The 27,673-nt window shown below is 40.7% G+C and overlaps 2 protein-coding genes across 4 annotated transcripts in view; one reads left to right on the forward strand and one right to left on the reverse strand.

The window, feature by feature from the left end:
• Window positions 1-4,423: 4,423 nt before the first annotated feature.
• SPA17 (sperm autoantigenic protein 17) lies at window positions 4,424-15,141 on the reverse strand. Its single transcript, XM_082844341.1, has 5 exons — window positions 15,075-15,141; window positions 13,828-14,008; window positions 9,930-10,000; window positions 8,080-8,154; window positions 4,424-4,746 (listed from the first exon to the last, which is right to left on the reverse strand). Exons 2-5 carry the CDS (start codon window positions 13,979-13,981, stop codon window positions 4,603-4,605), a joined length of 444 nt encoding a protein of 147 aa, XP_082700467.1. The 5' UTR covers window positions 13,982-14,008; window positions 15,075-15,141; the 3' UTR covers window positions 4,424-4,602.
• A 180-nt stretch (window positions 15,142-15,321) lies between these two features.
• Window positions 15,322-27,673, forward strand: part of SIAE (sialic acid acetylesterase) — a 35,697-nt gene continuing 23,345 nt past the window's right edge. The window contains exons 1-3 of one of the 3 annotated variants that reach the window (XM_082845616.1): window positions 15,322-15,411; window positions 18,986-19,147; window positions 27,224-27,399. In XM_082845616.1, coding sequence (XP_082701742.1) covers window positions 15,345-15,411; window positions 18,986-19,147; window positions 27,224-27,399 — 405 coding nt within the window. In that variant the 5' untranslated portion in view covers window positions 15,322-15,344. Of the gene's footprint in view, window positions 15,412-18,985; window positions 19,148-21,437; window positions 21,504-27,223; window positions 27,400-27,673 lie in introns of those variants that run through there. The other 2 variants (XM_082845617.1, XM_082845618.1) reach the window with 2 other exon arrangements.

Consider the following 27,673-nt stretch of genomic DNA (forward strand, 5'->3'; position numbering starts at 1 on the left):
GTTTGCTGCCTGGCATCCATTACCCCTTCCTCCTGACATTACTCTGTTTCCCTCAAGGAACTTCAAATTGCCTTGACTTTCACCCAGGTGACCCCTTACCCCAGGGGCGGGATCTGACGGTGATCGGTGTACTCCAATTAGCATATTCTTTTCCCCAGACCTCAATGATCCATTCAGGGATGGATGTATAACCCAATCAGAGATAGCTTGACAGAAGGGATATTTGTTAGGACTTCTCCCACTTCTGTTTAAGCCACCAGAAATAACTCACCCTTTCTGGCTGCATGTTAAAAAGGCTGTGAACAAAGTAGCAAATCCCTATCCTCCAAGAGCATACGTTCCAGCAGCAGGAAACAGGCAGTAAACAGGTTGGATGGAATGGTGTTCAGAAACAAGGAGAAAGATTAAAAAGGTAAGGAAAAGTGGTTAGAGAGGTAATGGGAGGCAAGATCTGCATAGAACTCTGTAGACCGTTATCAAGACTTTAGCTTTGACTCGGAGTGAGATGAGAAACCACTGGGGGTTTTAGGAAGAGCAGTCACATGATATGACATAAATTATAACAGGACATTCTGGCCTCTGTGTTGAAAGGGGAAAAGAATGGAGGCGGGGAGATCAGTTATGACAGCTACGAGGCTGTAGTTTATTGAAATATTGGTTCCAATTCTTCACTCCTCAATAGAATTAAATCTAGAGAGAGAGGGAAGCATATCTATAAAGAAATTGTGAGTGCAGCTTTTGACACATGGAGCTGACTGGAGTCAAACACACAGAAAACCCACAAAGTTTCTTGGAAAAGTTTATTGGCAAAGCATTGCCAACAACTAAAAGAGGCTGAGGGTGTGCAAGATGTAAACATCTTTGTACTCTCGGTTTTCTACAGACAGGAATCAGGTTGAGACACATCCACCCAAAAGGGTAATTTTCCAATGCCCTTTCCAAGGAAAGATGTATGGAAGATGACGGAAAAAGAATGATTGCCTAGATTGTAGAAATAAGAGCTATGGAGACTAGACTGGACAGTCATTCTTAGGGAGCAGAACCAGCGCTTAATCATGAAACATTATCTCCCCTCCCCAAATAGAGGAACCTGAGGACCTTTGCTCAGTGGGATTTTATAATTGGTTTGGACCAGTGACTGCTATTTGCTTCCATTATTCTCCTTTATAAATGAGAGTACTTTTTAGTGGTTATGTTATCCCTGTCCATTAGTTGTGGTATGTTGGGCGTACGAGAAGACACTTGCTTTTTTTTCTTTTTCTGGCCACGCCACACAGCTTGTAGGATCTTCGTTTCCTGACCAGGGATCGAACCCATGCCCTCGGCAGTGAAACCAGTGGACTGCCAGAGAATTCCCAACACACTTGCTCTTTTAATTCACAGGTCTCTACATCAAGAAGAGCCATATCAGCACCTGATGTGGATCCTGGACTTCAAGGATTTGATGGGTCTTTTAGGGGCCATGGGATAGGAATGAATGTATTGTGCATGTCAAAAGGACGCGAATATTTATAACCAAGAGTGCAGACTGTGGTAGATTGAGTTATTGGTTCCTCACAACTCTTCACTACCTCTTCATAGTAGTACTATGCATACACGAGGCCTTTGCCACAGTTGCATGGTAAGCAGTGTATTTCCTCACCTCTTGACTTTGGGCTCGGTCACATGACTTTGTTTGGTCAATGGGATGTTAGTGGAAGTGTTAGGAGCAAAAGCTTGAAATATTCTCCTATGTTGGCTTTTCCTGCTTGTGCTTCTGTGACCACCATGAAAAGAGCATGCCCCGGGTAGCATTTTCAGCGTGGGCTCTGAATAGGACACATGAAGCAAAGGGACTGCAATTGACTCTTGGGCTCACAGCTTGAAGCAGACCTTCCCCAGCGAACCCACAAACCCTTAGCTTAGAGCAGACCTGAATCTACTCTCAAGCTTGAAGTCCAGCGCAGCTCAGCTAAAGTCTACATGGATCTACAGGTCCATGAGAAAAAATAATTGTTTTAGATCACTGAATTTGGAATGGGTTGTGCAGCATTAGTGTGGCAATGACCAATATAGAGGTAACTGCAGTAATTCATGAGAGAGCTGATGGGAACAAGGACCAGGGTGGTAACAACAGAAGTGGTCAGATTCTGGGTATATTTTAGCGACTGAGTCCACAGGTTTTGCTGATAGATTGTAAACGGGGTGTGAGAGAAGGAGATGAGTTGGGGATGAATTCTAGGTTTTTGGCTTGAGCAAGCAGAAGACTGGAATGGCCATTTTTCAGAGATGGGAAAAACTGAGAGAACTGAAGATTTGAGGGGTATTATCAGGAGCACAAACATGCTACTGGACATGTTGTTTGAGTTGCATATAAACATCCAAATAGGGATGTGCGGTAGGCAGTTGATTATACAAGTTTGGAGCTGGAGTGGAGAAAGGTCCAATATATGCAGGTGCACATCTGGGAGTGATCGGTATGCAGGTGGCTTTTAAAGCCGAGACTGGATGAGATTCACAGGTAAGTATGATCACTTGAAAACGGGTCCAAGGACTGAGCCTCGGGGCATTTTAGTATTTGGTGGTTGAGGAGTTGAAGGATTAGCAGCAAAGGAGATTGAGAAGAAGCAGCCAGAGAGATAAGAGGAAAATCAGACACATGCAAATAAAGTATTAATTCATATGTATGGTCCTAACACACCACACCCATTCCTCTTCTACCTTCTCCTCTTTCTTTTCCTCCTCCACCAAAAATATCACCATCCCTAGATTTGTGTGTGTGTGTGTGTGTGTGTGTGTGTGTGTGTATACTGACTATATGGAAGGCACAGTTTTAATCACTTCACATGTATATTAGAATTATTGAAAAAGTTAACTGGTACCTTTTTTTGCCCCGCTATATATTCACTGGGAAAAAACTTTTTCTCTTCTGGTCTTCTCTCCAGGACAGGGAAGTCAAGTCTTTGCCTAATTTGGAGTCCCCTTGATAATCTCCCAAGCAGGATGAATTTGTTTGGGGTGGAAAGTGGTTGGATTGGAATAGGTGCTTTGAATGGAATGAGGGAATGAAGAGCTGGAATCCTGGAAGACAGTTAAATTTTTTCTCTCTAAGCCTGGGAGAAGGGGGTTAAGGATGGGTGGAAGGGGTCCATTGGGTATTAGAGACTTGTGTTTAGCTAGCACATAGCTCTCTACTGGCAGTAAGACCTTGGAAGAGGGATGGCTGCCTGGAGGTGAGTGGAGATCAGAGGATGAATGTCACAACCTGGAAATCATTGGCATAAGTCGTCTGTATTTGGGTGGAGAAGATCACTTGGGTGAACTTCTGTTGTAGAGCCTAATAAAGGCTCTGATAGGAAAGGGCAATCGGGTAACTCAAATGGGGTACCTTTCTGCTTTGCAAAAAGATAATGTCTGAGCTTAAGACAAGGATCTCAGTGTATGCAGTTGATGTGCATAACATACGGCTGGTTTTAGAAGCTCTTCAAGTCTGAGCCGCCCAAGCATGTTATTGAGCTTTGGGGAATAATGGCTGTGTGACTATGAACTAAGAGAGGTCTCACCCTAGAACCAAAGCCTGGGACATCCATTGTGGTGCAGACAGGAATATTAACCAGCCAGGACATTACCTCAGTCTGCTGCTCGTAGACAGCAACAACATTAATTACATGTTAAGACTCCACTTTCTCTCCATTTTGTTTTGGGAAGGGAACTGCATCTTTTGGTCTAAGACATGAACCCCGCAGTTTCTTGGATATTCTAGGGTGGGGAAGCCTCAAAAAGGGAAAACTGAACTTTCTAAAAATAAGGCACCAGTAGCTTGAATGGTTCATTGAAAAAAAAAAAAAGGCATAGGCTCCTGAGTTTGTGAAATAGGTATTATCTTTTACACATTAAAGAAACTTGGGAAGTTTTAGCTAAAGAAGAGAGCATTTATGATGTTATGATAACTTTTGTTTTTTGCATTAGTCTTATTCTGTGTGGTTCTGGAGAGCAAGACAATAAAAAAAAAAAGAAAACTGTCAACAGCTGCATGAGTGTAAAAGCAGATATTTACTACTAAATCCCAGCACATGAATTGTGCGCAATACATTTTTTTTCAATAAAAGATTGCATACATGACAAATGAAAACCAATGGGTGAAACTTACAGGGAGACAGATTTTTGACTCAACTTATCTTCTAATAATTTGAGTTATTCAAAAACTAAATGGACTATCTTTGAAAAGCAGTGGAATTCTCTACTACTGGGAGTGAAAGAGGAGCCAAAGGACTATTTTTCAGGGATGTGATAGAGAGGAGTTATTCATTAGATAATGGTTGAATCACACAGCCTCTGAGATCTCTGAAAACTCAGATACTCCAGCTTTGTAACTCTAAATCCAAGGGTCTCTAGACATAGACCTGGGAGAAGTATAAATAAGACTCATGATCTCAGAGAAGTCTTCAAGAGGCATGGGTTCAATGGCATGTTTATTAAACACATGCTCGCGACAGATTTCACAACAGCAACAAATGTTATTTCACTACCTCAAATCTCACTTATTAAGAAAAATAAGACAGTCACAACAAGGTTGATGGATTTGGATTTTTTCGTGTTTTCTGGGGTGTAAAGCCAGCCTCCTCACTCGTTTTCCTCTGTTTTTTCTTGAAGATCACTCGATTTCATTTTCTTTACCTTCTCTCTGGCTAAGTGTCCCCGGAAGGCTGCTTGGATTTTGATAGCAGCATTTTCCTCCATGTCCTTGTCTTTTTCAGAAGATTCATTCTCAGAGAGGAGAAAAAGTAAGAGACTTCTTAAGCATCTCATATTTTGATGCTATAAAAATAAGTGTATAAACTTAATCAACTTAGGGATGTAACAATTGAGATGGGTTGCTTCCTGAAGGAATTTTATATATCATCACGTTGTATATGTACCAAATGGTGAATGCCAAAATATCAGACATCTTGTTTTGTCACTCTTTGATATGTCTCTGCAATAAAAGATCATTGCCAACTTCTTCCCTGCAAAACAGCTCCTATTCAACATTTTTTGGGGGAAAATAAGTGAGAATCCTTGAAGCAGGGTAAAAATGCCAAGAAGGGGCTTCCCTGGTGGCGCAGTGGTTGAGAGTCCGCCTGCCGATGCAGGGGACACGGGTTCGTGCCCCGGTCCGGGCAGATCCCACATACCGCGGAGCGGCTGGGCCCATGAGCCATGGCCGCTGAGCCTGAGCGTCCGGAGCCTGTGCTCCGCAACGGGAGAGGCCACAACAGTGAGAGGCCCGCGTACCGCAAAAAAAAAAAAAAAAAAAAAAAAAAAAAAAAAAAGCCAAGAAGAATAGTAAATGTGCTGTTTCAAAATAATCATGATTACACAAAATGGATTATTTTTAATTTCTCAATGATTAGCCAAATAAAATCATACATTTAAAGTGAAATGCCAAAGAGGAATCCATTTAGTCCAATAAAATCAGTTTTAACATGGTTGGTTGAATTTTTGTACACAGCTTCCTTTTTAAAAAAAAATTATGTATAATTTACAGAGAGTGAAATGCACAGATCTTAAGTGTACAGGTCAATAGACATATAGCTTTTAATATATTTTTTAAATTAAAAAAGTGATACATATACATTTAAAAACTTAAATACCACTGGTAGTGAAAATTTCTCCAACTTCCCAAATCCTATACCTAAAAGGTAACCCATCATTATGGATTGAGTATATATATCCTTCTAAAATTTCTCTATATACAAATGTATTCATATGGGTATATATTTGCCTTTTTATTAAAAAAATGAGATCATGCTAATCACAATGTTCTGCAGCTACTTTTCCCATGTAACAATGTATCTTGGTTCCCTTTTTCCCTTTTTTTATGTTATTCAGTGTATAATTCTGCCCATTCCTATTTTTTTTTTATGATACCATTGTAGTCCATTGTACTGATATACTTTGATTTATTTACTCATTCTCCTACTAATGGACCTTTGGGTTGTTCAATCACCCCCTCCCCCCATGGCAAAGAGGCAAATCTATCTCTTAAACTTTATTTTTATTTATTTATTTATTTATTTTTTGCGGTACGCGGGCCTCTCACTGTTGGGGCCTCTCCCGTTGCAGAGCATAGGCTCCGGACGCGCAGGCTCAGCGGCCATGGCTCACGGGCCCAGCCACTCCGCGGCAATGTGGGATCTGCCCGGACCGGGGCATGAACCCGCGTCCCCTGCATCGGCAGGTGGACTCTCAACCACTGTGCCACCAGGGAAGCCCCTAGCTCTTAAACTTTAATATGCAAACAGATTGGTATAAAATCCTCTGAGATGATGCCCTAATGTGGGCAAATGAATTATGCTGAAGTTGGAAATCAATGGGCTCTCAATTCAAAGTCATAAAAACCTGTGTAAGGGCACCTATTAAAGATGTAAGGAAATGACACTACCTTCCTTCTTTCCTGACCTCCCACTGCATCTTATGCTAATGTCAGGCTGACTGAGTTGCACTGATATAATTCTGAGATGACTTACAAAGGTTACAAGGTAAACTTATGACCCACTGGGTAGGAAGTAAGGTATTCCTGGAGGGGGATTGCCCATTTTGGGTGTCAATTATTGGGTAACTAACTGGGACATTAATACATGAAAAGAAACTCAGAAGTTTGGCCTTCAACACTGTAGACTGTGAGTTCTTCTTTCTCACTAGGCTTGGTCCTCTTGAATCTGGACTATGAAGCATATAGGCAGTAACATGCTGGTAAACGTTTAACAACTAGCTCTCCAGAAAAAAAAATTGGTCCTGATTTGTAGTATTTATCATGATCTTAATACTCCCACTGTGGCTGATTTCAAGCTATCAAAGTGATATTATTGAACACGGGGCTGTGTACATATGTGCATGACTGTCTCTTAAGAGCTGGCTTTAGCACACCACTGAATACAGGCATCTTTGAGAGTGGACCGAGCCTAACCCATTGTTGCTTGAATGTAGGCTGTCAGGCAGGAAGTCATTTTTGTAGAGCGAAATGCATGGAAGATGAGTAGGACTCATTGTGTAAAGCCATTTTATTTGGCTGTATGCAATTCCCCATGAGCTTCCTTTTGTTATGTCTGAACCTTTACCACTGTGTGGTGATGACAGCATCAGTTAGTGAAAAGTTCCTGAAGTGGAAGGTGAATCTGAAGGATGAAGACTGAGGCTGTATACCCTGAGAAAACCATAATTCAAAAAGACACATGCACCCCCAATGTTCACTGCAGCACTATTTACGATAGCCAGGTCATGGAAGCAACCTAAATGTCCATCAACAGATGAATGGATAAAGAAGATGTGGTACATATATACAATGGAATATTGCTCAGTCATAAAAAGGAACAAAATTGGGTCATTTGTAGAGACGTGGACGTACCTAGAGACTGTCATACAGAGTGAAGTAAGACAGAAAGAGAAAAACCAATATTGTATATTAACACATATGTGTGGAATCAAGAAAAATGGTACAGATGAACCTATTTGCAAAGCAGAAATAGAGACACAGACGTGGAGAACAAATGTATGGACACCAGTGGGGGGAAGGGGTGGGATGAATTCGGAGATTGGGATTGACATATATATACCACTGTGTATAAAATAGATAACTAATGAGAACCTGCTGTATAGCACAGGGAACTCTACTCAGTGCTCTGTGGTGACCTAAATGGGATGGAAATCCAAAAAAGAGGGGATATATGTATACGCATAGCTGATTCACTTCGCTGTACAGCAGAAACTAACACAACATTGTAAAGCAACTATGCCTCAATAAAAAATTAAAAAAAAAAAGACTGAGGCTGTGATTTTTGTCTGTTCTTCCCCTTGGGGAGATTTTCCCATCCATAATCTCTTCCATAATCTTGGAAAATAAGATTTTATTTTTAAGGGGAACAATGAGTTTTCCTTTATAAGAGGCACGGCTAAAATTGATCCACCAGTTAGTATATCACTGGTGCTAGTTATCTAAAAAGCAAAATCATGATTTTAGCAATATGGATAACAGACTGGATTCATATTTGGAGGATAATTTTAAATTGAGGGATGTCATTCTTTGTAGGAATCCAATAGTACATGGAAAATATGACTTACTAAGGCTGTCACCTCTTCCATAGATGTCTGAGACTTTTCCTTTTCAGGCTCGCATTTCTCCAGTGGTTCTTCCTCCTAGAGGGGAGAGGGCCAAATAGACAATATTTCCAAAACAGTAAAGTCTTGGATCAAACTGCTTAAAGGTAATTAAATATTACTTTAAGTTATTGATAAGTGGTGGGAATTAAACACATATTTTTTAACAAGGAAAGTAGGTTGGGAAAAGGGATAAAAGAAAACTCTCAAGGGAATATGCATAAACAAATATTAAAGACCAAGGAATTGGTTAAAAAAAGTTTGATCTTTTGTTTTTGGAATGTGTATAATATTGTTTTATATTAAAAACAAACCATTGTCTTAAACTAAAAGTTGATATGATGCTGTAATGAACCCTGAGCAAGGAATAAAAAAGAGGCGCCAACAGTTTCTCAAACAGGAATGAAATAAATGCTATTGTATTCCATAGTATGAGGTCAAGTTGACTTTTTAATGATGTTTGTAGATTAAAAACTGAGTCAAAGAAGTAAGTTTTGCTGTAGGGAAGGATTTAAATAGAAAAAAATGGAAACCAGCTCCATTTATTTTGACATGGTTACTGAAATATTACTCCAGAATAGAAGCATGGTTAATTCAAAACCTTATGGGAAGAGCTTCTTTAATTCATAAAACATAAATTTAAGCACATATAAGCTAATCAAATAAAGCCTTTAGAATTCAAAAGAAGAAAAACCACTCTAAAATTGCTATGTGAATAAGATTTAACATTTTTCAACATTATTCCTTTGATTTCAATAAAACATGAACACAGAGAATCTACTTAAATGGAAATAAACAGAACACCCTCATATCTGGCAGGCACAGATGGATGGAACTTCACTTTTGAATTCATGGAATAAGTGACAGGGGGATTTCCTCAGGAAATCCCCCAAATCTACTGTGCAACACCATCAAAATTTGACCTTTGTTAACTCCTTTTAATTCTAATATCTGCTGCTGCTTCACGGCTAATTATTATCATACTTGCCTAGAGTACTGCTTCTCAGATTTTAATGTACCTACAAGTTACTGTGTGGATCTTGTTAAAATTTAACCTCTAGCTGGGGTAGAGCCAGAGATTGAATTTCCACCAAGTTGCCAGTTGGAGGCAATGACGCTGGATCATACACAGCCTTTCTCAACCTTCCTCATTGGGATCATAGAACACAGAATCTTGAAGTGATTATTTTTCTCAATTTCCCAAAGGATGGTACATAAATAGAATCATTCTAGATACAAAGAAGAGACATTGATTCCTTACGTGCAATGGATGCCTTTGGCTTAGGGCTTAATTATTTTGAGGCGTCTTGGTTGAGAAAGACTGGTTCTGAGAATGCTGCTAAAGAGAAGATAGACTCTCTGAACAGATTGGCTTAATACAGAAGACTCTATACCATTACCATCTTTAATTCTAATCAGTCTTTTGTAAGACGTCAATGATAATGAAATAATTGGACAAAGTGTTTTATTTTATGAAATATCATTCATTAATTCAACCAATATTTATTGGGTATCTGCTATTGATAAGCACTGTGATACTCAATAACATTGGAACAACAAATGAAAGTAATTATTCTTTCACTTTCAAGTATGTGCTTCCTGTTGATCATCTTTAAATTTAACCTAAGTACTGTACACGATGCAGAAACCTTAGAAAAGAATTTTTTGCCAGAAAGAACAGCACAATCAAAAAGGTTTCATAAGATATTTGTGATGCCTCTCACAATATTCATGATTTTGGGAGATCCCAATAATCTCTGTATCAGAGACAGGAAGAAGAATTAACCAAATCCAATAGCTTCACGGGACCATACCTTGAATGCATGGTTGTTATAGAAGCGGTCATCTACCTTAGTCGCCCATTCTGCTGGATCAAAGTTGGTTTCTAAATAACAAAAATATAATAATTTCAGACTTACTTTGAGTTCATTAAAGTAAATGTAGACTAGTAACATAAAATGTTTTCTTTTTCAAATTATAGGTCCTTTACTGCCAGTTGAAAATTTTATTGACGCTGTACACAGCCTACTGCTGTAGATATAACCAGTGATTATCAAATATATGATGATGAATTAAACATTAGATGAACGCTTGAGGATATTTAGAAAGGCAGTTAAAAAACCTAATTGCTGCTTTCAGAGTTTACAGTAAAATGGGAGAGACAGAGAACAAATGCTAATACTTAAATATAAGTATAGAAATTTATCGTTATATAACTATGGAAACATTATGTATTAGCAAACATGGGGGAAAATGTAACAAAAATAAATGTTAAATAGTAAGGAAGTTTGGAAAAGTGAAGGATGGGAGAAGTTTTTTAAAAATTAGGCATATTATGTAGTCAGTTGACATAGAAGTATTTAAACAGAATTTTTCTTTAACTTTTCATTATGAAGAATTTCAGATTTAGAAAGTAGAGAGGATAATAACAAATTTCCATGAGCACATTACTCAGATTCAACAATTATAATCTCATGATTGATCTTATTTTATTTGTAACTTCACTCACTTTCCTGCCCTTTCTTCTGATTATTTTCAAGCCAATCCCAGGCATCCTACTATCTTATCTACAAATACTTGCTTCAGTATGCATCTCTAAGATGTAAAGCCACAATACCATTATCACACCTAAAACTACTAACAATAATTCCTTAATATCATCAACTATCCAAATTTCTCCCATTGTCTAATATATTTTTGTTTATTTATTTATTTATTTATTTATTTATTTATTTTTTTCCGGTACGCGGGCCTCTCACCGCCGTGGCCTCTCCCGTTGCGGAGCGCAGGCTCCGGACGCGCAGGCTCAGCGGCCATGGCTCACGGGCCGAGCCGCTCCGCGGCATGTGGGATCCTCCCGGACCGGGGCACGAACTCGCGTCCCCCGCATCGGCAAGCGGACTCCCAACCACTGCGCCACCAGGGAAGCCCTGTTTATTTATTTTTTTACTGCTGATTTGTTCAAATCAGGACCCAAACAATGGGCACACAGAGCCTTTTGTTATGTCTTTTAAATCTCTTATAATTGAAACCTCCCTACCTCCCACCCCACATTTTTTTCCTTGCAATTTATTTGTTGAGGAAATTGAGTCATTTTTCCTTTGGAGTTTTCCACAGTTTAGATATCTGATTTCATTCCCGTTATGATTTTTTACCAAGTTCCTCTGCCTTTGAATTTCCTGTAGATTGCTAATTAGATCTATAGGTCTTATCTGATTCAGGTTTGAGTTTTTTTTTTCAAGAATACTTCATAAGTAGCGCGGTATAATTCTGACAGGAGATATATAATATCTGGTTGTTTCTCTTTATACAATTTTTATGGGCCCATTGATGATGACTGCTTAGATCATTTCTTTAGGGTTGCAAAATGGCAATATTCTAATTTGATCATTACTTCTTTATTTCTGGAGTACTCAATAAAAAATACTTTCCCTGTTTGGTTACCCTGAAATACAGTTCTTACATAAAAGGTAGGTTAAAGGTTTGATTCTTTTCCTTTATTTACCAGTTTTCAGATTAATCAGTTGGTTCCTTAGGATCCTCTCAACGAGTTTTCTTGATTTTCTTTTTTAGTAAATAATTATGAATTAATGAATATTTAACAAATTGAACGAATTTCAATCCACTGCATTTATTAATCTTATTGATGCTCTAATTGTCCAAAATTGGCCAGTAGGGGCTTATTCAGGTGCTCAGATGTTCCTGAGTCCTTTGGAAACAACTCATAATCTTTGATAGTTTTCTTATTTTCTGGAATGGCAAGGTGTTGAGGCTCATCTTGCATATTTCCTGCCCAGTTTATGGGATTGGTTAGTTCTCCAAGAAGCTCTGGTTCCTGGAAGATGGTAGTTGGAGGCCAAAGTCTAGGGACTAGGTGCTCACTGGGACTGGGTTGGTCATTGTTTTGAGGCCTTTAAAAAATATAGAGAGCTAGAAAATAATACTTTCACTTTTCAAAGAGAAAATATATCATGAAGTCTGATGATATTTTTCAATTCAAATTTAGAATTATGGGATTTTATCAACTTCTTTCATTTTTATATTTGTATGTCATTTTTCTTACACTAAAAATCCTATTCCTAATAACAGTAGGACAGTTACTTATTTGCTATGTTCTACAATATATAAAAATTACAGAATAACTGCACTATAATATTATTAAATATTATTATTTTCAGTGATAACTGAAAACAATTTAAGATTTTTTTTAAAAACTTCATTTTATTTTTAGGCTGTATCCACCAGGAATGCACAAAGTACTGTGTTATAAAGTCTCTTGAAATAATTCTTTTTTGTGTGGTTATGTTACCCATTTAATACTAGTTAGGTTCATTTGTTTCACTTTGCTTCTAAATTTAGAAATTGCTTAACAATTAAAAAATTTAATTCTATTTTATAACTATGTGAAACATATATGATTTTGAATTTAAGATGTATTCAGACAAGTCTAGCTTCTGTCCTGTTCCCTCTGCTCTCTGTTCCTTCTCCTGCTAGAGGTAAATGTTTTTTTGCTTTTTTTTTTTTTTAGAGGTAAATGTTAATTTTTTAAAGATTTATTCTTCCATTTAAAAAATATAAATGAATGGTTATGTATTCATATCAACACCTCTTTGTTAGATAATTGGTAGCATACTAAATACATTTTTTTCCACCTTACTTTTATCACTTAATATATCCTGAGGGTCACTGCATAACATCATAGAGCTCTTCCTCGTTCCATTTTTGTTTGTTTGTTTACAGCTATACATTAATCAGTAGTGTAGATGTACTCAAGTTTATTCAAAAAATCCTCTATGATGAATATTTGGGTTCTTTCCTCAAGTAACAATAAATTGTAAAATGATTAAAAATGGAATGTTTATTTGCTTGTGACTATTTCTAGTCATCTTTACTACTCTGTTGGAATACTGTAATCAAAAGTAATGATGACAGCTTAAACAAAATGGTTGTTCTAGTCAGGGTTTTTAATAGAAACTTATAGCTGTAATAATTCTCATTTTGACCAGTGGGTCAGGTCTTGATTGTCATGAACCGTCAAAGCTGGGAATTTGGAAATTTTATTTATGGAAGTGAAGAAACTCTGCTTTAGCTCTCAACCAAAGAGTCACAGTTGGCAGGAATCTTAGTCTCTGGACAGGATGGAACCTTGGAAATATAGAAAAAGAATATAAATTACCTTCCCAAGCTGGAAGTTCACTTTTCAAAGCAGTTTTTCTCTGTGCCTTTATTGAGGAACAGTTTCATATACCCCTGTGAATACCAACTTATTGAATCTAAGGAGTACAGAATTATTTTTTTACAACACTTAATAATACTTTCAAGTAAAAAGAGTCAAAATGTAAAGAAAACCATAAACTCTCCTCCCAAGAAGAATAGACAGTCAACTGCCTGGGAGGCATAGGAACAGCATGTTGGAAAACAGACAGCTAGAGTGGGTGCTCTCCTGAGCTCCTCTTCCACCCCACGTGTCCATGAGAAATACAAAGAAGAGGGTCTGAGTGATAAACAGTAATCTTCAATAATGTGAAATAATGTGATTTAAGAGAGCCTGTCAAAAAGGCACATGCTGTTTCAAATAGCAAGAACTGTTAGTTGAAGATACCTGCCCCATAAAGGCTTTCTGTGGAATAGGAATGGTCTTAAGCAGGTCTCACCATAATCAAATGCTTAGTCTCTTATTTTTTAAAAAATGCCGATTTTAAAAAAGCTTACTCTCTCTTTTCTCTAGAAGATTCTCAAAATATGCTGCTGCAAAAGCTGGTATATTGTCCGGTTGCTCCCTCAGAATCTCGCGTGTGAGCCCTTCAAGAAGATTCCCAAATCCTTGTGGAATTCGGTAGTGGGTGTTGGAGAATGGAATCGACATCTCCTTGGGAGGAACTGCCTATTGTACCTAGAGATTCATTAAAGAGTACTGTCTTTAAATTTGTCTGATTTTACTTATATAATCACAACTATGACAACAAATTACTTCTGAGACTCCAAATTTCTGGACTTCAGTCCTTTTTTTCCCCAACACAGCCCAAGTCCATCCATTTCTTCCAAAGAGTTTTGAATTTTTCCATTATTAGAATATTAAAAATATTTAATAGGTGAAATTATTTTTTAAAAATAATTTCCTCCCTCTTTGTCTTTAAAATGGTAATTTTTCCTATCCCACAGGAATTTAGAGAGAATGATTGTTAAAAATTCATCTTAAATTGCCGAAAAGACCCTGTTTAAGGTCTAAAATTATAAAAACAGAGGAAAAAAAACCTAGTCCTTGTTACAGAAATTAATTTGTCGAGTGAATTAAGTTTCACACTTAGTCGTTCCCTTAGCTTCCACTTCTGAAGCATGACGTACAATGCCTCGTTGAAGCATCTATATACTCTGGAAGGGGCAGTGGGGACAGAGCGGCTGGGGGCAAAGTCATGATTTTGCAGTTCCAGCCTGCAAAGTTTGGGGATGCTTACATTTTCTGGTTTTGTCTCGACCCGGTCTTCTCTTCCTGTCTTGGAATACAAGGGTCAGATAAGGATAGCTGCTAAGCAGCGGGATGGGCTACTGAGTCTGCAAACAACACTCAGGGACCTGGCCTGTTTGTGAGAGTATCAATGCCGAATAAGACCGGAAGCCGTGGTAGGGGTCTAGGTGGGGGACTAGTCGGTTTAATGAGGCCGAATCTATAGAGTTTTTCCTTCTTATTTTGAGGGAACAGGAAATGAGGCATTGAGTCATTCTAGGGTTGTGAAAAGGAAAAGACTCTGAACTAACGTGGGGAGTGGAGGGCGGTCGGAGGGGGAACACTGGTCTAGTCGGGGGCGGCACGGCGAGGATCTGGGATTTCGGACTCGCTGCTTGGCTCCCAGTCTGCCCTAGGCTTCCCAGAATGCGGCGGGGATCCTGAGAGAATACGAGAGGCGAAGGGAAAAGGCGAGGTCTCGATTTCGGAAAGGAAACGGGGTAAACCGCCTCACCTCTCAGGTCTCTCAGAGCTGGAGCTGATGGTTCAGGTTGTGTTTTCTCGTTGCCGGGAAACCGTGTTTTGTTTTGTTTTTTCCATTCAACTACGGCGGCCGAGGAGAGGCACGGGCCCTCCCGGAAGCCGCGGACAGCTTCGCGGACTGAACGGCCTGGGAAGGGCGGAGTCAGGCCTTTTCCGCCCTGATCAGGCCCCGCCCCACGGCCCCGCCCCCGATGGCGTCCCCGCCCTGAGACCTGCGCTGTGGTGAGGGCTTCTCACAAACATGGTCGCGCCGGGATTTGTGTTTGGGCTCGTGCTGCCGTTACTCCTGCGGGCCGACGCAAGTGCAGGTGAGGCGGCCGGGCTCGGCCCGACCCCTGCCCGTCCGTCAGCCTGCGCGGGCTCCGAGATAACCGCGTCCTCCGCAGGACCGCCCCCCGCGCCCTTCTCTCTAGCTCCGGGAAGGAACTCCGGGTAGGAGCCGGGTTCCACCACCCGGGCCTCGGTTGCGGGTGTCCGCTGGGCAGGAGCCCCGGCCTGTCCGCTTCCTCCACTCCCTTCCACCGCCCCTATGTTGCAGCATGTGGGGCAGCGGGAGAGTTGGGTTATCTAAGGAGGGGAGGCCCAAATGTGCCCAGACCGAGGCCCTCAGTGTCTGAATAATTGCAGGGGAACTCGAAGGGGAGGGGGCGAAGCTAGTTAGATAATATTTGGAAACTGGTGACTGAGTCATCCAAAACATTTCAGTGCAGCCCCCTCAGTGGTGCCCCTGGGGAGGGTTTGCTTCAGGCTGGGTTGCTTGGGGGAATTAAATTTTCCTAGTTTAAGTGGTGATTAGGGCTAAGGCATACAACCCCCTCACTAGCTCAGAGTATGTAAGACTCAGCTTTGATTCCTGCTGCAGCTCGCAGACACTGCTGGTGGGATAATATGCATGGCATTGGGGAGGAGGATGACTCACTTTGACCATTGTCCAGGTCATATCGTGTCATTTGAATACCCCAGACTGGATGCTGGGTCACAGAAAAGAAATGAAAGTTGAGGTGGGAGAACAGAGTGCAGAAAAATGACTGCACTACCTAAGAACCTGCAAAGTACCCAGATGCAGACAAACCGCAGCCCTTAAGTGGTTTTTCAGGGTTTAACAAAAGTGAAAACTAGCAGCAGTTTATATCATTTCCTGACTCATCCCCACTCAGTGACCTTTGAGTCCAGTATATGAGGTGGGGAGAAGGGAAAGAGGAGAATAGGGCCCTTATTCTATTAATTTTTCTGTTAAAGGCTGTTAACTTTAACATCACTATTTTACCTTTGCCTTTGGGTCATATTGTTACATCACCTTCATTAACAATGACTTTATTTTCTAATTTATTAATGCTCTAAATTTTCTTCCCTAATTTGGTTGCATATCCTGACTTCTTTCCTTCAAATCATTCCCCCTGTGCTCATGTTTATCACGTAGTAGTTGAAATGTGCAAACATGTATGTAGCAATGATAAAATGAACACCCCGAGGCGCTTCACCCAGCTTAAGAACTAGAACGTTCCCAGTTTTATTGAGACTCCATGGATATTCCTCCCTAGTGCATCCACCAGTTCCTCACCAGAGGTAACCACTGTCCTCATTTTGTCAGTCTACTTTTAACTTCCCAGAACACTAATTCCTGTTTTTCTACTCCAACACCCAAAGGAAACACTGAAGACCTAAAAAAAAAAAATCAAATGTTGTGTCTTTTATTTGACAAAAACAATTACCAGTCCCACCTCCTTTCTTGTTCTCCTGTTTTGTCCATTGCTCAATTCCTTGGTAATATTCCACTGTCTATTCTTATCAGCTTGGAATGTGAGCTTTATAAGAACAGGGAATATGACTTGTCTGTGATTTACCACCAGTATCTAACTGTGGCAGAGTGGAAATTGCAGTGACTTTGGAATCAGGTGGCTTGATTTCTTGTCCTGTCTTAAACTACCTATGTGATTTGAGGCCAAAGAAGTTACTCTTTGTTACACAGTTACTCTTCCCAGTAGAATGTAAGCTCCCTGCTGGCAAGGATTTTTGCCTGCTTTTTTTTTCTTTCTTTCACTGTTACATCCTCAATGCTTAAAATCGTGCCTGGCACACAGTAGGCATCTTTAAGTGTTTGTTGAATGAATTAATGCGCAAGCTATTTTAAAAAATTACCTAATCTACTTGGGTCTCAGTCTGTTGATCAGTAAATAACGTGATTATACCCCAGGGTGTAAAAAATTCTTTCCACCTCTAAAATTCTTTAACTCAGAATAGAGCCATGCACAAAGAGGTTCGGTGGATGTGTGTTGTCGAAAACAGACTGACTGGGAAAAGTATTTTCCCCAACATTTGAGAAGGTGGCTGCACACCTCCAGAGCCCCTTATTCGCCTGGGTTCATGCCTGCGGCAGCCAGTTTTCTTCAATCCCTTCCCCACCCCATCCTCTTTCTGCTCAGCTCTTAGGCCTTTGGTTTTCAGGTTTTGTTCCATATAAAACACTTACCCAAGACAAGGCCTTCCCACACATGCGCCTCTTCCCTTCCCTCCAACGTGCTTATGCAATTCTGGGCTGTTGTAGTCTCTTCTTAGAGCGTTTTGCTCCTGCTAGCTGTGCATCTCCAGCCCAGTGGGTCTTCCGGATGATCTTTGATTGTCATGTAGGTTTTATGATGGAACAAACTCCTAAGAGAGAGCTGAGGATGTCTAGGGACTGGGTTGTTATTCGAAGTGCAGGAAAAATAGGCCACCAAGTCTGTGTAGGAGACCCCATTAGCTGTGCTGCCCTGTTAAGTATAGCCTGAGGGGCTGTCATCATTGTAGCTTCCAGGGGGGAAAATGTCAACTTTGTTAGTTCTGATTCTCTTTCCTGCCAATCATTTTTGTTTAAAACCCTTTAAAAAAATCTTAATTTTGTTAATTATTTTCTTCTAGGGAGTTTTGTCCGTTTTGTTCAGACAAATTGGGATGTAACTTAAAAAAGTTTTTTTTCCCCCTTATGAAGTTTTGATGAGGAACCCACTGAGATAATTTGGATAGATGCTTGTTATTAATAAAATACTTCGATATAGGCTGGATGTTAAAAATAGGAATGATATCGTTAAAGTGAATTCTTATTCAGTCTTGTTAGTGACTGTCTAGAATAGAATCCACAGTTTAAAGTGCTCATTCTCTTTTTGTATAATTTAGCTTGTGAAATGGGTGAATTGCAACAAAAGACCTTTTGTTCACTTTGACCTTCTGTCTCTCACTGACCTTATTTTTTGCATCTTAATTTATCTGAATTTACCTTAGAAGGAAGCAGACTTGTTGCAGATATTCATAAATGTTTATTTAGAATTTTCAGTGGGTTGTCAAAAAACACGATAAGGAGAATTATTGAGGGAAATTGACACTGAGAGGATGGAAAGGGGGAGATAAAGAGGGAGGAAAAGTTTAGAAAAGGCTGTGTTGAAGAGAGGCAGCCTTCTTTATTCCCAGCTATGAGGAGTGGGAGTGGTAATGGGAAGTAGGGAAAGGAAATGGTTTATTTTTCTCATAAATACCGTCTGTGAGGTGCATAAAAAGAGCATTTTGGTGATTTTGGGGGGAGAGAGTCAAGTGTTTGGGCCAAGCCTGAGAGCAAAGGAAGATGAAGAGCTTTGAAGGGGAGGAGGCTTGTGGTAAATGGGTTGCCCTAGGCTTTTTGAGTTTTCCTTATTGGTCATCTTGTACTGTGATGCATATTGCTGGAAACTGTTCTTGTTATGTTGCTTAGCTAATTAGGAGGAATAAGCTCTCACTTTAGAAAATTAAAAGGACTGGTTATCTTCAAATTCTCATGTATTAAGACTGTATATTCCTTGCCATTTAACCAGATTCAATCTGGTGATGAATCTCTCCAACGATGCTCTCCTAAGTGTTTGCTAAATTTTTTAGATGTTGGTTTTCGCTTTGCTTCCTACATCGATAATTACATGGTGCTGCAAAAGGAGCCTGCAGGGGCAGTGATTTGGGGCTATGGAGTATCCGGAGCCACAGTGACAGTGACTCTGTGCCAAGATCAGGAAACCATCATGAAGAAAGTGACCAGTGTGAAAGGTAAGACAGGCCATCCTCCGCTCAGCTTTTGTCTTCTTCTGCCACCTGCTGGATGATCTGAAAATGAATCCTAATAGTCCAGCTCAGATTATCCATCCATCTGTCGATCCATCCATCGATCCATCCATAAAAGTTCTTTGAGTATTTACCATGTGCACTGAGGATACAAAGAAAAATAAGACCAAGTCAAAGTCCCTGTCCTCAAGGAGCTCATGGAATAATGGGAATAGACACCAAGCCATGTAGTGCAGTGTGATAGGTGCTCTGGTGGAGGTGGATATGGGGTATCACGGGATACAGAAGAGAAACATCTAACTCAGATTGGATGGTAAGGGAAGGTTTCCACTGAAGGTGACATGTGAACTGAATCATATATAAAAGAGAGGTAGTATTGAGGAGGGGTTAAGAACCTAGGCTCTGGAATTCACCATCCCCATTCAGACCCTGACTCTGTCGCTTAATGGCTATATAACCTTGAACATGTAATTTAACATCTCTGTGTCATAATTTCTTTATTTGTATAGCAGTGATAATAATAATATTTAGGATTATTGTGAGGGTTAAATGAATTAACATATCTAATGTACTTAGAACAGTGCCTGGCACACAATAAGTACCAAAGAAGTGTTAGCTATTGTTATTTTTGTTACTATTATTATTATAATATTTAGTCAGTCACTCAAATATTTACTGAGTGCCTACTAAGTGCCAGATACCATGCCAGGCACTGGTTATGCAGTGATGAGCAAAACAGATGTGGTCTCTCCCCTAATGAAGCTTATGGATTTGAGGAGAGACAGAAAAATAAGAAGCAATTACAGTTACGTGTAGTAAGTGCCGCAATTGGGAAGTATAGAGTGCTATGGGAGTGCTTAAGAGGGAAAATTAACTTAGTCTAAGGCTTATTTTGAAAGGTGAGCAGGGCGAGCCAGGTAGAGGGAATAGCCTGGGCAAAGGCATGGAGGCGTGAGTGAGCCTGGGTCACTGGAGGAATGACAGGCAGGTTGGTTTTTCTGGACCACTGGGGTGTGTGACCGGTGGTGGATGGCAGGAGATAAGGTTGGAAACGTAGGGAGGCTAGTTTGTCGTTGCTATGGAGCGTACACCGTACTTTGGATAGATGGATTTTAAGCAGCAAAATAACACAGTCCAATCTGTATTTTAGAAAGATTACTCTGGCACCACTGTGGAAGAAGGACTGGAGATGCATGAGACTAGAGGTGGTGGGACCTGTTAGCAGGCTGTTATGATATTTAGGCAATAGACATTGAAGGCTTGACCCCAAATAGTGGCTAATTCTCAAATAGGTGAGAATTAGCAGTTAGCAGGCTTCACGAGCAGAGAGAGCAGAGACGTCCTAAAAGGAGTCTGTGTCTAGAAGAGATAAAGATGTAAAAAAAAAAAAAAAGAGAGAGAGAGAGAGAGAGAAAGATGTATAAGATAACGTGGGGAGGAGCTCAGAGTTACTGGATGCAGGAAGGTGTGTTCAGGGCTGGGTGAAGTGGAGACCTGGTTGTATCTTAGTTAGAGGTAACTAGGGAGCTATGGGATGTTGAGGTGAGAGGTGAGGAGGCTTCTCTGGGGGGGGGGGTGGAGTTAAGGTGGAGGCTGGTGGTTTGATAGGGACTTGAATATATATGTGACAGCGAAGCTTGTGGAAATTTTATTGGCCCCTGAAAACAAGGATTACCTGATTCGTTTTGTCAATATACGGGACTGATATCCAATCCAGAGCGATCCAGATGCTGGTGCAGACTTTTAATAATTCATTTCCATTCAGCAAGCATTAAGAAATACTAAGTACCAGGCATAGATGCAAGGTAAGTGCTTCTAGTTCTTGGGTTTTAAGTCTTTTTAAGGTAAGAAGCTTATTGGGTGAAATTCAGAGACCTGAAGGGGAAGCTTAAGCTGATTGAGAAGTTGTTCTCTGTTAGATTTAAATGCTATTGGTGACTTGTAGGATACACCGAAAATGAAGAATTCAGGAGACTAGCAGTGCTTTCTTTTTGTGTTGTGTCCATCTCAGAAATGAGCAGTACGGAGTACGGATAGTGATACTCTCAGTAAAAAGACATTGATTTAGAGATCTAAAGAATTGATGTAATTGTTTAAAAACAATAAATAGTATTTCTTTTCCTTAGTGCTAAAAAATAGCATTACCAGTAAATATTTAGGAGACAGAGACTGTACAGCGTCGTAGAAATAGAGAAAACACATAATACATAGCATTTCAGTTTTTAAAAATATTCTTATGCATTATTTTTAGTTTTTTCCCCTTCATGGCTGTTGCAGGGCCAATATTTGGAGTGTCCAGAGACGAGACAAGAGGGTAGGTGGTGACGAGAAGGAATAAAAGGTAATAATTAGGGGATGAGCCCCTCTTCTCCTTTACGGTGATAGTGAACCTGCTCACTTATTTTGAGTTCAATTCTATAAACATCAACCGAAGGCTTATTATGTATTAAACACTGAGCTAGCAACCCTAGAAAATACAAAGAAGAATGTGCCCACCCTCCAAGAGCTCACTGTCTCATGCTGTCCTTTCACATTTAGCAATTTAGGTTCAAGTAATGCTTCAGTTGCTTCACTGCAAAGTGATGCTTCGTTTGGAGTTAAAATAATCCAGCAGCAACTTAAGGGAGCCAAGTGATTCGTGGACTCTTGAGTAATTTTACAGGAAAAGAGATTGTTATTGGTGGGGTGGCGGGTAGATCTATTTGTTAGGCTCTCCACACTGGCTTGGGAGAGAAGAAAGGTACTGTGGTTTATACAGATCCACAAACCTACTTCAGTGGACAGCGTGCTCTGTCTTGCCTATGAAGAAAAATGGATAAAATGTTATTTGGAATAAAAGAGATAGACATGTAAGAAATTTCACAGGGCAGTGAAGAAAATGTTTCTCAAAGGAGATACTATAGGGCATATTGAAGGGTTGACTTCTATTTAAATTTTGATGATGACTCTGGGATTTTCAGCCAGACTCTCTATCTCTGTTAATATTTAACTTATTACCTATAATCCCCTAGGTGCCCACAGCAAAGTGGAATTTAACAACATAAAGGTTTTTGTCCAGCAGACTGACACTTAAGCATTGGGAAAATTAAAACCTGAGGGATGACTTGGAATATGGTCAGGTTCTGGGCCTGTTCAAGCCATGTTGTCAAGTGATGCATGATGATTCTCTCAGACACAAGGAGTAAAATTGGGGCAAATAGTCTATATCCTCTCACTTTGACACACATGGGGATGCATATGTAGGTGATAAACTGAAGGCGTTTCTGCCTGAATTTGTCATGATTGAGGTAAATAGAAAATACAAAAGGCCTAAACCTCTTAGAAAATTTAAAATCTCCTGGTTGCAGTGTTAGCGTGCGTGCTAGTTTTCTGCGCCACATAATAAGTTACCACAAACATAGGCGCTTAAAACAAACACACGTTTACTACCTCACAATTTCTGTAGATCTGAAGCCTGACCATCATTTATCTGCGTTCTCTACTCAGAGTTTCAGAAGGCTGAAATCAAGGTGTTGGCTGGGCTACATTCTCATCCAGAGGCTCGACTAGGGAATGATTCGCTTCCAAGCACCCTTAGGTTGCTGGCAGATTCATTTCCTTGTGCCTGTAGAATTCATGGCAGCATTTCTGCTTCTTCAAATCTCTGACCGCTAGACCCTATTTAAAGGGCTCACCTTATTTAGGTCAGGCCCGCCCAGGATAATCTCCCTTTGGATTAATTTAAAGTCAACTGATTAGGGATTTTAATTATATCTGCAAGACCCCTTCATCTTTTCCATGTAATGTAACTTAATCATGAGAATGGCATCTTATCCCGTTTGCCATTTTCTGTTGATTGGAAGCAAATCATATATTCTGCCTGCACTTGAGCGGAGGGACTATACAAGAGTGTGACTCACTGGGGGTCCCCTTAGAGTGTGTCTGCCATAGCAAGCTACAGTTTAAGTAACTTGCATCAACAGTTTTATTGATAGAAAAATAGTTAAGCTTTTTTTTTTTACATTCCTATTTGGTGGTGGTGGAGATGAACTTTATACAGAATAATACAGGTCAGGCAGGGGCGGTTTGGGCAGTAAGGCCTTCTTTAGCTCCAGGTCACTTCCACAAACGAGTGGACCCGTTTGCAGCTGGTGAAGTACCAGGCTTCTGTGGGGGAAGAGGTGATCAGGGCTGCTTCCAGCTCTAGGTTTTCTCTCTGGGGAAGGGAAAGGTTGTGGGATAATTTTCCTTTTTCTCTTCTTGGTTTCTGAGATTTGGCACAATAACCTGAAAAACAATTAACATCTGATGTGAATAGCAGAGAAAATATAGCAAGATGTACTTCATGACTAATCATGTCTCTAGACAAATTCTTTTAATTTTTTGTCTTTGATTGTTTATTCCATTTTGAGGTGGGGTTGGTCAGGGAGACGGAGAGAACATGGAGAGAGTTCTTTACTTATGCTCTTGGCTGGAAGAGGAAGAGAAGAAGGACAGTGAGAAATAGGCCACCAGATACACTAACCATTGGGTAGGAAAACACAAAGCCCCAGTCAGTTTGCGTGGCTTTCTTGTCAGTATAACCCAGGAGGACTGGGGTTTACTCTCTGCCATTTACTTGATGGAGTGCCCGGCACCTGGTAAACGCTCTCAGTGGCTGTACAATGAAGGAAGGGCGTGAATCTTCCTAGATAGAAGAAGAAAGAACGGGAGGAAGCAGAGGTTTGAATGCAACAAAAATGAGCATTTACAGAAACCTGAGCCCGGATCGGTAAGAGATGTCACAAGATAGCAAGTGATTGGGGCCCAGAGGAAGGAACCAGAGCAAGTGTTGCTCAGAAAGCCCATCCAGCTCAGCAGAAGCCAGCTGGATGGTGAACTTTAACTCTGTGGTTTGTCACTCAATTTTTTAAAAATATTTATCTATTTATTTATCTATGTTTGGCTGCATCGGGTCTTTGTTGCTGCTCGCAGGCTTTCTCTAGTTGTGGTGAGCGGGGGCTACTCTTTGTTGCGGTACACAGGCTTCTCATTACGGTGGCTTCTCTTGTTGTGGAGCATGGGCTGTAGGCGCACGTGCTTCAGTAGTTGTAGCACGCAGGCTCAGTAGTTGTGGCTCGCGGGCTCTAGAGCGCAGGCTCAGAAGTTGTGGCGCATGGGCTTAGTTGCTCCGCGGCATGTGGGATCTTCCTGGACCAGGGCTCAAACCCATGTCCCCTGCATGGGCAGGCGGATGCTTAACCACTGTGCCACCAGGGAAGTCCCATCACTCAATTTTATTGCTTGGACTCAACCTAATGGACTTGGTGGGTGGACACAGTTTCTGAAATCTATAACTGGACGTCACTGGCCTGTGGTCAGCTCCACTTTCACCAGCCGGTCCTTACCGGACAGGCCAAGGCCTAAATAATTCTCCTTGTGAAACGTCCCACCCTTGCCCTGAGTCTAAGAAACAGTCTTCACAAGGGCTGCTCTCCTTTGTATATATTGATACTTACATGGCAGTAAATCCACATTGTTTTAAACAAATTATTTCTGAGTTACTTTGACCATTAATAACCCCTCTGTAGTGGAGCTGGTTTCCCCTGCCTTGCATGGCAGTTAACTTTACTTAACACTCATTCTCGTGTCAGAGTTTTTCTCTTATGAAGTGGGAGAGGAAAAGAGCTAGAAACTAAAGGAACTCGAGGACTAGAACAGAAGGAAGTCTTGGTGGAAGTGGAGCAGTTTCCTGCGGGGGAGCAGTCCTGGGGAACAAGGCTCAGATCTCCATGCCTAGGTCTCCTCAGACGCTTTAGGCTCTAGAGGGAGCTCATCCTCCGGGTGTAGGATGGTGTTGCCCTGTTTTGCCCCAACATCCCCCCCTTTCCTTCTTTGTCTTTTTCTTGCTGGGCAGCAAAGCTTTTCGGAAGCTCTGGTGAAGGCGCTTTTCCACACCAGCCATATTGCCTGGATGGAGACTAAATGTAAATACCTAATTAACAGCAGTGATTAGGAACAGCTTGCACAGTAGTAGAAGGCTCAAAAATAGTCCTGTCCTGGGTTTTCTAGGGATTGACCTCATCATCACAAATGAGTAATGTTGGTGGCAGGAGGACAGAGCTCCAGTAAACAACGTCAGTGCAAGAAGTCTGGAAAGACATTGGCAAGGCTGTGGTTGGGACAGATTGGAGAGTCTGCCTGCTCAGACGAGAGAGCCATACGGAGCACATCACACCTGTGCGACACAATCTGTACTAGCTGCCCACTGTTTCCAAAACAGTGATTTTTCTGCTTTAGGTGAATTCTGCATTTAATATGTTGATGTCTGTGACTATGGGTGGTGTTAAAAGCAATAGCGAACATTTAGTCCTGGGCTTAATTGACCTCGCAGGGGTGGGAGTAGCAGGCTCAGTCAGCTGTGCTTCTGAGAGGAGCGACCTGTGCCCTTTCACTGATGCGTGAGGGTTTTGGATGTTTCCCACAGGACTCTGAGCAATCCTTTATGGTTTGAGCCTTTACCAATCTCCTGCCGTGAGGCTGGACTTCTCTTCTTAGCTCTTACTGATTAAGAGGAACTTAGCACAGTGTCTGGCACAAGTAGGCACTTGGCTAGTTTTTTTATAATTAATTTTTTCTGGTTGGTGTAATAACCTTAGGATGCCTTGTTTCCAGCTCTTGCGATTCTTTCCCTTTGAATTTACATTGATCCGATGGACACAAATTATAAATCAGTCCATATTCTTCAGCATTATGCCAAGAATATTTATTTTTTTAATAAATTTCTTTTCTTAAAAATTTATTTATTTTATTTATTTATTTTTGGCTGCGTTGGGTCTTCGTTGCTGCACGTGGGCTTTCTCTAGTTGTGGCAAGCGGAGGCTACTCTTCGTTGTGGTGTGCGGGCTTCTCATTGTGGTGGCTTCTTGTTGTGGAGCACAGCCTCTAGGCACGTGGGCTTCAGTAGTTGTGGCTCATGGGCTCAGCAGTTGTGGCTCACAGGCTCTAGAGCGCAGGCTTAGTAGTTGTGGCGCACGGGCTTAGTTGCTCCGTGGCATGTGGTATCTTCCCAGACCATGGCTCGAACCTGTGTTTCCTGCATTGGCAGGCAGATTCTTAACCACTGTACCACCAGGGAAGTCCAAGAATATTTATTTTAAAACAATCATCTCTCTATTTTGTCTATTTTCTCCCTCTCGTTTCTTCAACTTTGTTCCTGTTGTTTGGTTCTCCTAGGCATAATTTTGCCACTTGGAAGATATTTTTCTTAAGTTTCCGAGTATGATGTTGGCAGCGGTGGTGGTGTGCGTGGGTGAGAGGTGGGAAGGTGGTAGGGGGGTGGTTCCTAAGGAATATGCTATGAATTTCTGAAATAGGGTCTTGGATAGCTTTTCATCTCCCAAACTGCATTCAAAAACCTTAAGTCTGGTGGATAACTCTGTGAAAATAATTAATTGGGCAAGTCTCAATATCTTCTTCAAAGAGAGATTAACCTATGCGCCTCCTACTACTTCTTTATGTGTCACCTGTTTAACTGTTGATAGGAGAGCCCAGAACCACTGGTGGTATTAATCCCTGAGAGCAACAGGGGGAGGAGTTGGGGGGTTGATGACAAGGATGATACCATCAAGTCAGTTTCAGATGATAAGTGATTTTCTCTAACCTGTGCTCACATTTGATTAGATACTTACAAGTTAGTTTGGGGCACTGGGTAAATCTGTTAGATTAGGATTAGGTTAATATTGATAGTTGGATGGTATAGGAAGAATTTCTATTTTATATTTTTGTATTAAACTCCCTTGAATTTTAATCTCTGTATTTTTGTCTGTCCTCGTTTAGGATTATAACTGGGTGATTTATTTTTCTTGTAAATGCTTTGATTAAAAGTAAGGAGGGATTGGTACAGATTAAAGATAGCTACGCTGCTGCTTTTGTTATTTCTGTTGACCTGTCTGAAATTTGGCCAATCTTCATAGCTTTGAATCCAGTTCATCACAGAAGCTGGGAATCGCCACAAATGAGTCTGATGCATGATAGGATTGGGTTTTAATTTCACTTTAGTTGACTGATTGATTAATTCTTGGAGCCTTGTTATTGTTTCAGCACACTCTAATAGCTGGATGGTGGTACTGGACCCTGTGAAGCCTGGTGGACCTTATGAAGTGACGGCACAGCAGATCCTTGGGAGGAAGAACTTCACCCTGAGAATTCATGATGTCTTATTTGGAGATGTCTGGCTTTGCAGTGGGCAAAGTAACATGCAAATGACTGTTTCACAGGTAATTTGCAGAGTCTCAGTGTTAATAATGTTGATACAAGAAGAGAAAGGAGGAAGAGGAAAGGGGCAAGGAGGAGAAGGAGGTAGAAGCCTTCTTTTTCTACCATGTGCCAAGATCTGTTCTAAGTGCTTTCTTTGCATGTGTTAATTAATTTGATTAACAACTTTATGCGATAAGTACTTATATGATATTCCCATCTCACAGATGAGGAAACTGGCCCGTCTGAGGTTAAGTTCCCTGCCTAAGGTCAGAGTGTAATTGTGGAGCCAGGATA

Source organism: Leucopleurus acutus (assembly GCF_964270905.1).
Source record: "Leucopleurus acutus genome assembly, chromosome: 8".
Classification (NCBI taxonomy): Eukaryota; Metazoa; Chordata; class Mammalia; order Artiodactyla; family Delphinidae; genus Leucopleurus; species Leucopleurus acutus.